The sequence below is a fragment of the Pituophis catenifer genome, unplaced genomic scaffold (genome assembly GCF_029215685.1).
Source record: "Pituophis catenifer annectens isolate HBS135680 unplaced genomic scaffold, rPitCat1.0.hap2 SCAF_2, whole genome shotgun sequence".
NCBI lineage: Eukaryota > Metazoa > Chordata > Lepidosauria > Squamata > Colubridae > Pituophis > Pituophis catenifer.
In genome coordinates this window covers 179934487-179946987 of record NW_027256882.1, presented here as the reverse complement: position 1 = coordinate 179946987, position 12501 = coordinate 179934487, and the positions used below count along the sequence as shown (strand labels likewise).

At 40.4% G+C, this 12501-nt stretch overlaps 1 protein-coding gene across 1 annotated transcript; it reads right to left on the bottom strand.

The window, feature by feature from the left end:
• Positions 1-447: 447 nt before the first annotated feature.
• CRB3 (crumbs cell polarity complex component 3) lies at positions 448-7652 on the bottom strand. The gene is made up of 3 exons (XM_070935249.1): positions 7501-7652; positions 2521-2588; positions 448-1101 (listed from the first exon to the last, which is right to left on the bottom strand). The coding sequence occupies exons 1-3, from the start codon at positions 7574-7576 to the stop codon at positions 898-900; spliced, it is 348 nt and encodes a 115-aa protein (XP_070791350.1). The 5' UTR covers positions 7577-7652; the 3' UTR covers positions 448-897.
• Positions 7653-12501: the final 4849 nt, after the last annotated feature.

The following is a 12501-nucleotide window of genomic DNA, read 5'->3' as shown; positions in this document are numbered from 1 at the left end:
CACTGCCTGCATTCTATGCAATGCACAGAAAAGGGGGTAAAGCCAGCCCTGACCAGTTATAGAAAATAAAAATAGGATATAAATTGGATGACCCAAAATTTTAAAATGAGACACATGAAAGATGGTGACTTTAAAGAGTTTGGAAGAAGCAGCACTTGTAACTGAAGAATAAATAAACAGCATATTTAATATGTGTGAGGTCTAGCTAAATTTCTAGATTGCTCGATGGCTTGCTTCATTCTATGGTTTGCTTCATTTTATTGCTTGGTGTGAGTGATGCATTTAGATCATTTCAGAATAAACTTTCCACCAAGCAACTGAGTGCGTTAACCCTTCTGCCACCGCACAATTCATCAAGTGGTGCCATTTTTTCCCTCATCAAAAAAGGGAGATTGACTTTTATTAGAAAGTGGCATTCTTAAAGGCAGAGGACAACCAACACACACTTAAAAAAAAAACACTTGAAAGGCAAAATCCCCTCCCAGAATCCACCAGTTGGGCTAAGGCAGCAGCCTTCCTATCCCGAAGCCACCATCCTTCTCTCTTCAGAAAGACCGACCGTTCCCACTGGCTGCACAGTCGATTCTATTCTAGGAAGAGCAACAGCATGGTCTGTTCCCATAGCATCAGGGTGGGCCTTTTCTTTCTGGGTGCAGAGAGCAGGATCCCATGTTGCATCTCTACCGATCACAGCTCCCGGGCTGCCTTCTTTCTGACATTTGGAACTTCTCCACTGACAGCTATTCATAGCTAGCCAGCCAGCTGGGAATGCTGCCAACCATACCGGGGTTCTTCCAGTTTTACAGGTCCGTTCTCAATCTTTTTTTTTTTTTAGTCCAGTGTGCTAAACAGCTTTTTCCAAGGAGAGACCCCAAAATTGTGTCCTTTTTCACTCTGTCAGATAAGTCGCTCTTCTGGAGGCAGCTTGAGGTTGGTCTGTGGTTCCACACGGGTCCCTGCCTGCTCCTCATTGCTGGGCCGGTAGGTCCCTTCTGTCTGGCGCTTCTCTCGAATTTTGAGTCCCATGAAAACCAAAAGGCCAATTAGCAAGAGTCCTACAAAAACACAAGGCACAGCTATAGCAGCTTCCAGTTCCGCCTTCTGCACAGAGGAAGAGTTGGGGAAAAAAAGCAGAGTTAGTTGCTGTTCAACACAAAAACACAGCAAGGCAGAGCTCAATATGGAAAAGCTATTACCCACCCTTTGCAGTCTGTGCTGCACAAATCAACAGTTGTAACACATCAGTACAAGTAATCCATGAGTATCAATGGCAATTGGGACTGGGATTGCTGTTGCTAAGTAATATAAGCATAAAGCATAAACCCAGGAGTCCAGGTTGCTCTCATAACCCCTGGACCACTTGGGTCATCGAGTGGGTAGAGGCAGGAGTCCCAGGTAAGGAGAGCACTGGGGTCATGTGGATGAAGTGGGTAAGTTGTGGGTGGGCACTAGGGAGCATATATGGGCTGGTGGGACAGTGGTTGAGCATTAGGGAGTGAGGGCAGTCCAGCAAGGACCATGGGCGGGTGGGGGGGAGTGCTGCAAGCATGATGCTACGGAGCATGGGAGGGATGTTGCGGACATACTCCCTAGTGGGGTTTCTCAGGAGAAAGAGTGGCAAAAGCAACTTATGGTAGTGGCTTGTGAGTGTCCCTGGTGGCTTCCCCTTGACTTTTCTTGTGGGAAGCAACCAGGGAAGTTCTCAAATAGTTATTCTTTGACGGCAGGGAATCTGCAATGGGCACAACATTATGGACCATCCTAAGTAACCCTCGTTCAGCACCTTTTAAACAGTCACTGAGTGGTAACTGGAGGACTACCTGTAGAAAATGTCACTATCCAAAGCCACAGCTTTGCTTATGTGCTAAGCCAGAGCAAGCATTTGAAAATATTTGGAAAAGGGATTTGAGATCTCACACAAGCCGAGCACCTCTGCTATCCATAAAACAAACAGATTGTCATTTTTAAAGCTTATGCACAACTGAAAAAGATTCAGCTGCTTTACGAATCACATTAAAGACACACTGCTTCATTATTTGATTCACTAAACTGCCACAGCTTCTTTGTAGGCTCGGAGCCCTTATCAATTATGGTAGGATGGATGGACACACAGACAGGAAGCAGAGACCTTGTACAGGATCTTCTATGTTTGTTTGTTTCCAATACCAAAAGTGGAGCCCAAATCCAGACCCTCCAGTGCCAATGCATTCTCGTGTTTGTGTGTAATATACTGAAAACAGTCAGACTTTTATAAGTACTCATGTGAGAACACAACTATCTTTCAAGATTTGTCTCTTTTAAAAAGCTGAACTCTTTGTGAGTCAAAGGGCGCCATCTTGTGGTGCTGTTCCACATTGCCCATCTTATAATGGTACTTCCATTTCCATTTCCAATAGAAAACACAAGCATCAATTGTGTTCTTTTCACTCACTGGAAAGAAGGGAAATTGCTCTAGGGTTACTTACTATACCTTTCCCTCAAGAACTATTAGTAACTCAGCTCACATTCTGAGACACCTACCGAGAGGCCTTTGGGAGAAGTGGGTGGCACTGACGTAGGCCCCGCTGTGCTGTTATCACCGGAAGAACCTTGGAGAGACATAAAACAGCATTAGAAATAAAGGAAGAGCCTCATATCTGGCTCTGATGCCATGGAAGAAACTGTGCAGATTATGTTGTTCAACACTTCTCCATTACAAACTGCAGCATTCCAATTAGGGGATCACTGAAGCTTTCCCTAATTCCCTCCAGTAAAAATAATGCCAGTCGTCTCATAACACAGTCTATTCAAAATTGGTGTCTATTAGGAAAGTCTTTCTACTTGGGTCTGCACATCTAATTTGTCTTCAGGAATAATTTCTGTTCTCTGGAGCACAAAAAAAAGGATACTGCTCCATCTTCTAGATGTTATTTTTCCCCTAAATATTTGACAATTTATATTGTATTGCTTCAATCTTTTCTTCTCAACCCTACACATACTGTATAGTCAATTTCTTCTCCATTTTGTCATGGGATTATTTGTCTATGCCCCTCACCATCCTGGCTGCCTTTCTGGACTTTCAATTTGCTATTTTTCTTAAAATACCATTTGGCCATAAATAGGACATGGTATTGCAGATGAAAGCACTGCTGAATGAAAATTAGTCTTGACTGTTAGTGGTTCTGCTACTTTGTTGGCTCATGGTCAGCTTATCAACAACTATGGCCCTTAGACTTTTCATGCATATTGTTGCCACCTTATTCAGTTGCCTTTGTTCTTGGACCTAAATGCAGGAGCATAAATCAGGCTTTAGATTTCCAGTTTGATAAACATTCTATAGAAGAATTTAAATCATGAATAAAAATATGGAACATCATAGGGCTTATAACAGAACTTAATGGTACTCCATGTCTTTCCTCTAAGATGATTTTTAATAACACACCAGCCAAGAAATCAAATCTGTCCAAGGTAATGGGTAATTTTAATTCAGCCATGCACTAAAATGCAATGCCACCTAGTGACTGTTATGATATAATATATCTAGGGATCTTTGTAATGTGGTAAACAGGTGGTTTTCCAACCTGTTCACCTGGATTGTTTCTTTTTTGTTTGAATAAAAACAATAAGATATAGTAGTTCTGTGTGTGAAACAGACAAATATTCATGGAGAATCCTGGATAGTAGTAGCAAAAAGAAATGCTTGTCAAGGAATAGCTTCAATCATTCACTAATTCCCAATGCTAGTTAGGGTTTGGTTGTTTCAAACATTCAAGCTCACCACTAGATCCTTAGATAATCATTAAGGCATTGGAGACCCTCTACTGCAGTGTTTCTCAACCTTGGTAGCTTGAAGATGGGTAGACTTCAACTCCCAGAAACCCCCAGCCAGCAGCGCTGGCTGGGGGATTCTGGGAGTTGAAGTTCACCCATCTTCAAGCTTCCAAGGTTGAGAAACACTGCTCTACTGAGACTTTGCCTGCCCTGTTTATACTCAAGTTAATGTTTTGGGCATTAGGGAAACAGTAACTTAGATATACAGTCAGGTCCAGAAATATTGGGACATCAACACAATTCTAACATCTTTGGCTCTATTCACCACCGCAATGGAGTTGGAATGAAACAAACACAATGTGCATTAACTGCAGACTGTCAGCTTTAATTTGAGGGTATGTACATCCAACTCAGGTGAACGGTGTAGGACTTACAGCAGTTTGTATATGTGCCTCCCACTTGTTAAGGGACCAAAAGTAATGGGACAATTGGCTTCTCAGCTGTTCCATGGCCAGGTGTGTGATATTCCCTCATTACCCCAATTACAATGTGCAGATAAAAGACCCAGAGTTCATTTCAAGTGTGCTATTTGCATTTGGAATCTGTTGCTGTCAACTCTCAAGATGAGATCCAAAGAGCTGCCACTATCAGTGAAGCAAGCCATCATTAGGCTGAAGAAACAAAACAAACCCATCAGAGAGATAGCAAGAACATTAGGCATGGCCAAAACAACTGTTTGAAACATTCTCAAAAAGAAGAAACGCACCGGTGAGCTCAGCAACACCAAAAGACCCGGGAGACCACGGAAAACAAGTGTGGTGGATGACCGAAGAATTCTTTCCCTGGTGAAGAAAACACCCTTCACAACAGTTGGCCAGATCAAGAACACTCTCCAGGAGGTAGGTGTATGTGTGTCAAAGTCAACAATCAAGAGAAGACTTCACCAGAGTGAATACAGAGGGTTCACCACAAGATGTAAACCATTGGTGAGCCTCAAAAACAGGAAGGCCAGATTAGAGTTTGCCAAACGACATCTAACAAAGCCTTCACAGTTCTGGAACAAGATCCTATGGACAGATGAGACCAAGATCAACTTGTACCAGAGTGATGGGAAGAGAAGAGTATGGAGAAGGAAAGGAACTGCTCATGATCCTAAGCATACCACCTCATCAGTGAAGCATGGTGGTGGTAGTGTCATGGCGTGGGCATGTATGGCTGCCAATGGAACTGGTTCTCTTGTATTTATTGATGATGTGACTGCTGACAAAAGCAGCAGGATGAATTCTGAAGTGTTTTGGGCAATATTATCTGCTCACATTCAGCCAAATGCTGCAGAACTCATTGGACAGCGCTTCACAGTGCAGATGGACAATGACCCAAAGCATACTGCAAAAGCAACCAAAGAGTTTTTGAAGGGACAGAAGTGGAATGTTATGCAATGGCCAAGTCAATCACCTGACCTGAATCCCATTGAGCATGCATTTCACTTGCTGAAGACAAAACTGAAGGGAAAATGCCCCAAGAACAAGCAGGAACTGAAGACAGTTGCAGTAGAGGTCTGGCAGAGCATCACCAGGGATGAAACCCAGCGTCTGGTGATGTCTATGCGTTCCAAACTTCAGGCTGTGATTGACTGCAAAGGATTTGCAACCAAGTATTAAGAAGGGAAAGTTTGATTTATGATTATTATTCTGTCCCATTACTTTTAGTCCCTTAACAAGTGGGAGGCACATATGCAAACTGCTGTAAGTCCTACACCGATCACCTGAGTTGGATGTACATACCCTTAAATTAAAACTGACAGTCTGCAGTTAAAGCACATTGTGTTTGTTTCATTCCAACTCCATTGTGGTGGTGTATAGAGCCAAAGATGTTAGAATTGTGTCGATGTCCCAATATTTCTGGACCTGACTGTACTACTTCCACAAAATTTTATTCAAATCCTGCCTATATAAATACATTTTCAGACTCAGTTGCCAATCTGTTGTTGTTGTTTTTCCTGTTACAGGGCTCAACAATCTTTTCACCTGGATCCATGAGTTTCTTTTTAAAAATGTCCCAAATACCAGCAAGATTGTTAAGAATGCAACATTCTTAGGAAAGGACTCCCTTGACTACTGAATTGCTGGTTTTATTTTTTTAAAGAAACTTCCTTTGACAAGCTTTCACCTGGCTCTTGGGGCAGGTGTGGCTCATGTTTGGATAGTTTCTGCTCCCAGGCATTCCATTTCTGCCTTGGCCTGAGCACTGTTTCAGGTATGAGAAGGTAGGAGGTGGAGCCACCAGGTTTCAACAGTCTTTCCAAGTTTCAGATAATCCACGCCCAGAGTGATAGGCGGGCACTAAAGATTTAGCCAGATCTCATTCCCTGGCCTGAAGGACTGAGCTATATCCTGAAAGTGTTTTGCAATTCATAGGTGAGGTCTAGTCAAGAGCCAAAGAATTCAGGGGAAGCCACAGAGGGAAGAAAAGGATTCTGCTTTAGTTGAGCTCTTATTTTAATGCCTCACTATATTTGAATGAGAAATTTTATGGTTAATGGCTTTCTCAGATCGCAGAGAAATTAAAACTACTAGAACAAGGCACGTATATAATTGTGATCTTTTTGAACACAAACCAATTTGCTTCTCTTGTCTACCAAAATGGAAGTCAAATATTGTCCAAATATATATTTATAACTGTTTGGAAAATTGTGACACTTCAAATTTAATAGGTTGTGTCAAATTTAAAAGGTTGTGTCCAAAAGTTGTATAATTTATTTATTAAAACTATTTCTAAGCTACCTTTATGGACTAAAGTCTCCCAAGATAGCTTGTGCAACAGAATAAACTCAACAAGAAAATTGAAATATTTATACTCAAACTGTCCCAAGTTCTAAAATCCAGTTCAGAGTAAAAGCTATGGAAAATATTCAAACACGTTAAATTGAAGGGTTAAATTGAATTTAACTTAATTAAATTTGAATAAAGGGAGCTTTCCCAAAATAGACAATAAAAGCAGATATTCCAGGTCCTCCACCAAAATTTGCAATCTAATAGGTTGCTTCTCCATGCCTGCTGGGATTGCTTTGCTCAAAATCTGGAGCCTGCTGTTTTTTCAGAAAGCTTGAAGGCTTGGGTTTGTTCTGCAGGCCTTGGGGCAGAGTGATTTCTGGCTCCATATTTGATTTGATACTGAGTATTTTACTTTGTTTATATTTATGCCGTTTTCTCCCAACATGCTATTTAACAGTTTATTGGTTTTTCTTTTGGTTTGGTTTTTTTTTTCTCAAATGTTAATTTGAGAAATTAATTTATTGCCTATTTCCTTAGATTTGCTTTAGCATTTGAGATGGCTTATAGGTAAAACAAATCAAATAAAAATATATAATGATCCCATACATGGAGCACTGTTTGAATATGACATTGCACTCTTGCTAAATAATTTACAGTCTAAGACATCATAGGATGCCTTCCAAAGTAAAGGCCATCAATGAAAGCCAATCATACTCCAACAGGAGATAGAATTCCTAGACTTTGTAATATAAGCTGGAAATTTACTATCCAAACTGTTGCAGATAGAGTTTTATTTGGGAGGGGAGGAATTTAGAGAAGATATTCTGACTGTTGGGCATGATCCACTCTTTGGGGCAATCATTAAGCAGACAGGCAACTGTACCAACCACCAACCATCGGAGATGCCAGATTCCCTCCCCAAATTCTAGCCAGCCCATTCTTCTTTCTTTTATGGCAGCAAAGGTAGCTCACCCACCCTGACCCCATGCAGGATGCAAAAGGGATTGGAGAGACACTGTCAGAAGGAGTGCAAGGTATCCAGAGCCGGCCATTGCCCACCTCTCCAGCCAGGAGAGGGGCAGGATGAGGGGAGGAAATCCCCACTGCCGCAGGAGAAAGGCTGCTGGCACTAACTTCTGTCTGTACTGCAGCAACCTCCCAAATACTCCAGGTAGTTCTTCTGCTGCAAGAAAGTCCTGGGAGAGAGACGCCAGGCTTGTTTGCCACTGGAAAAGAAAGAGACAAAGTGATTGATACTCAAATGTCTGGGCAACTGCTAGGTTTGAATCTGGGCCTCCCACAATCTTAGTACAACAACTCAGAAATTGTCTGGAATCATCAGAAGATATTTCTTCCATTGAACAAACGTTCAATTAGATGTTCTTCTGAATGAACAAGTCAAGAAGGGTGTGGAACAGGACTGCAACTGGCTTGCTGCATTCTTTGGTACAACCATTGAACATTCTGCTCTCCACCAACATGGCAATTCTAATATTTTTTCCACTCCACACCCACACACAAAACCGGGACAATAGATCAGTCATTCTGTCCAGCAATATAACATATTCCTCCATAAATATGTGATGCTCCATAAGTTGTTACTCATAAACTTATTCCTGGGAGATATTGCATGCATTTAATTTCTCACAACTGTCTTTCAGAGTATTTTAAAGGATACCCTTCTTGTTGGTAGAGTACACTGCATTCAGCCATTATGGATTAGAATGATTTTTGATGGCACCAGTGGTAACTCATGGATTGTTTAAGGAAGTTTGATACCACTGTTCGTTAGCTTATTTATTACAACTATGGCTTAACAAGGATCTCTGGATTTGGTTTATAGTTTGCTGGATTACTACTGGATTACTTTAGAGCTCTGCCTAAATGTTTTTCTGAATCAAACAGATGCAAGCAAGGACACCTAAAATGGGAGCAAAAACAAACCAGTAATTTGACTAATCATGCAGATTATCTATGTGGTTGCTGGAAGTAAAAAATGGTTTGGTAACACATAATTAATCAATTAGCTAAACAAGCCACTACAGTATTACTTTTCTCATTTACAAGGCTGATTCTGTCTCATTTCCCATTTAACAGATTACGGTAAAAATGATTTAGATGATATTAAGACCTTAATTATGGACAGCCTAAACCAGAAAACGGCAATATAATCAATGAAATTTTCTTCTGAAGTTGCAGTTTGGGACATGCATGAGCAGTGCCCAAAACCCCTAAATGATTAATATTGTGGGAAAGGGGTTGGAGGTTCCCAAACAACTGTTAATCTGTATGTATAACTGAAAAATAGCACTTAGATAGATATAAGCAACCTGCAAGTAATTTAAAACAAAGACCTGGAATATCTTGTTTTTAAAAAGCAACCCTATTTTATAATCTTAAAATGTGATTAACACAACCAAAGATTCTGGGAATTATTAGATACACCACACCATACAGGTAGTCCTTGACTTACGACCACAATTGAGCAAAAATTTATGTTGCTAAGCAAGACAATTGTTAAGTGAGCTTTGCCCCATTTTACAACCTTTCTTATCACAGTTAAGTGAATTTGGCTTCCCCATTGACTTTGCTTCTTATCAAAAGGCTGCAAAAGATGATCACATGACCCTGGGACACTGCAACCGTCATAAATACCTGTCAGTTGTGAATTGGTCGAAGTTGGATCATATGGCCATATGGATGCTGCAATGGCCATGTCACTTTTTTCAGTCCTGTTGTATCTTCAAATGGTCACTAAACAAATGGTTGTAAGTTGAAGACTACCTGTATGTTGTACAGATTGGGTTTCTGTATATTAGAAATATAATATTTTGAATGAGACACAGCTCTTACATTTTGCCCTTGTTTTCTTGTGCCATTATTTTGGTTTAATATTCACCAAGTTGCTGAGAAAACAAACATTAAAGATGTGAATGTGAAGTTAAATCACATTTGAAAAATCAGTTATAGAAAGTTAGCTTTTCTATGCATGGGATACAACTAAAAATATTGTTTTATTATTTCACACTTGACATAAATCTTTGGATGAAATATGGGTAGTCCTTGACTTACAACAGTTCATTTAGTGACCATTCAAAGTTACAACAGTACTGAAAAATGGGACTTATGACTGTTTTTCACAGTTACCACCTTTGCAGCATCCCAAGGTCATGTGATCACTTTTTACAACCTTCTCACAAGGAAAAACATATGGGAAGCTAGATTCGCTTAACAACTAGGATACTAAGTTATCAAGTGATTCACTTAATAACTGTGGCAAGGTAGGTCATAAAATGGGGCAAAACTCACTTAACAAATGTCTTGCTTAACAACAGGAATTTTGGGCTCAATTGTGGTCTTAAGTTAAGGACTACCTGTATGTATTCACTCTCTACCTATGAACTAGACTGAAGACAGCCATCCAACAGTTCCTTATGTGATAGAATTTCGATTTCTTTAAGAATTGACCTTTTCATTTTATAGTTAGGTATTTCTCTTATTAGTTTATTTTTATTTATGTTTTTTTCTATTTTGTTATATGGTGTTTTTTCCTTTTTATATGTTAAATCATTCACATATTAAAAAAGCAAAAAAAAAATGAAAAAGTGAATAATTTGTGTTTAAAAAGTTGAAAACCACAAAATCAAAAAGATTTGATGAGAAATCCCACTCAGATGAAAGTAGGGGTGAAATGCTACCGGTTTGCTCAGGTACGGGAGAATCGGTAGTGATAAAAACTACAGGTTCGGGCAAACCGATAGTATAAAAATGCTTTAAAAAGTTTTTTAAAAAGGTTCCGATGATCACAGCTGTGCCGCGTGATTGTGGGAACCTTTTTTTTACTTTTTTTAAGCATTTTCTTACTACCAGGTTGGGTGAATAGGTAGTAAAAAAGCTTTAAAAGTTTTTTTTTAAGTTGGCCATGCCCACTCAGTCACATGACCCCACCACCACCAAGCCACATTCACCAAGCCACACCCACAGAACTGGTAGCAAAAAAAAATTGCATTTCACCACTGGATGAAAGTACTGCTTCAATATGTCACATGAGGCAAACTGCTGCCTGAAGGGACCAGATGACTGCAAAGAAATGTAATCTTTCCACCACCATCCTGTCAGAACCTATATTTCCATCCCTCTACCACCCAGTCTCAACTCTCAATCCCTATCCTCCCACCCACCTGCCATCAGAACTTATGAAGCTTCTTGCATGAGAAGTGAAACATTTTCTTCTTCTTCCTCAAAGGAAAAAAAAAACAGTCCAGAAAAAAAGCACCTTTAAGACAACTATGACCTGGATCAGGGGTCTCCAACCTTGGCAACTTTAAGACTTGTGGACTTCAAGTCCCAGAATTCCTCCGCCAGCTTTGCTTATGCTGACTGAGGAATTCTGGGAGTTGAAGTCCACAAGTTTTAAAGTTGCCAAGGTTGGAAATCCCTGACCTGGATGACTGAGAATCTCCACAGACATCCTTGCTATCCCCACAAAAAACATACAATTGCTCCTCTGAGATGGAAATACTTAAACATTCATGACTTGTATTTGGTTAGTTAGGGCTATTAAGTCAGGCCCAACCCTGGTGATTATATGGACAAACACCGTCTGCAATTCTTCCAAGGACATCCCAATTATCTCCCTGATCCCATCCATCCATTACATCCGCTGCCTTCCCCTTCCCTGAACTTTGCCACAAGAGAGATGCTTTTCTTAGTCTACTATCCCCCAAATTGCATGCCCCAAATATGTGACTTTTTTTGCTGAGTAACAACTCAAGGAAACAGGAGCAATTTTGCATTTCTTGCCATCCGTGGCAGTCTTAGCAAATGACCTCTAATTTGTAACTCGGTACTTTCTTTCACTCTTTCTCAATAGTCAACTACATAAGGTTTTCAAAATTCACCCACCTGTATAGTCCATCATCATCATCATCATCATCATCATCATTTTGCTGCTCTCCCTAAAGTGAACCCAACATCCCAAAGCTCCTCCCCTCTCCCCATGCATATAAAAACATAATCTTAATACACATTTCAATCCCACTCTGGATAGAAAAGAAGAAGGTGCCTGGACTGATCCTTGGAAGTGAGCCATACTACCTTCTGAGCCAAAAGAAGCAGACAGGCTCAAGGGGCCACGGTTACATTCTTTCACAGGTTCATTTAGAAATTGTTCCACTGAAATCTGTGAGCACAGGTAGTTCTCATCTTACAACCCTTTGTTTAGTGATCATTGGAAGTTACAGCAGAAAAACGATATGGCTGTTTTTCACACTTACAACCATTGTAGTCAATCATTTTGGTCACATGATCAAAATTCTGTGCTTGGCAACTGACTCATATTTAGGACAATTTCAGTATCCTGGGATTACCTTTTGTGACCTTTTGACAAGCAAACTGAATGAAGAAGCCAGAGTCACTTAACAGCCATGTCACTAACGTAACAACTGCGGTGATTCACTTAACAACTGTGGCCTTTATGAAAGGTCATAAAGTGGGGCAAAATTCACTTAACAATTGTCTTGCTTAGGAGCAGAAATTTTGGGCTCAGTTGTGATTGTAAGTTGAAGACTATCTGTAACATGAATGAGGTATAGGATGGAGCTATATTTAACAAGCATATCACAAAGGATGAAAGCCTGAGTAGTATACCAGCAAAGGCCCAATTAAAAAGTCACCTCTGGCATGAATTTATTAAGTGGACTTCAAGGAAGCTACCCACTAATTCACATATAGTACAGCTAGTCCTCAGCTTATGAACACAACTGGGACCAGAATTTCTGATGCTAAACAAGTGAGCTGTGCCTGATTTCGTGACCTTTTTTGCCATTGTTTTTAAGCGAATCGGTGCAATTGTTAATTGACTCATGTGATCGTTAAGCAAATCTGGCTTCTCCCCTTGACATTGCTTGTCAGAAGCCAGCTAGGAAGTTCACAAACGGCAATCGCATGACCCGGCATACTCCAACAGCCATAAATA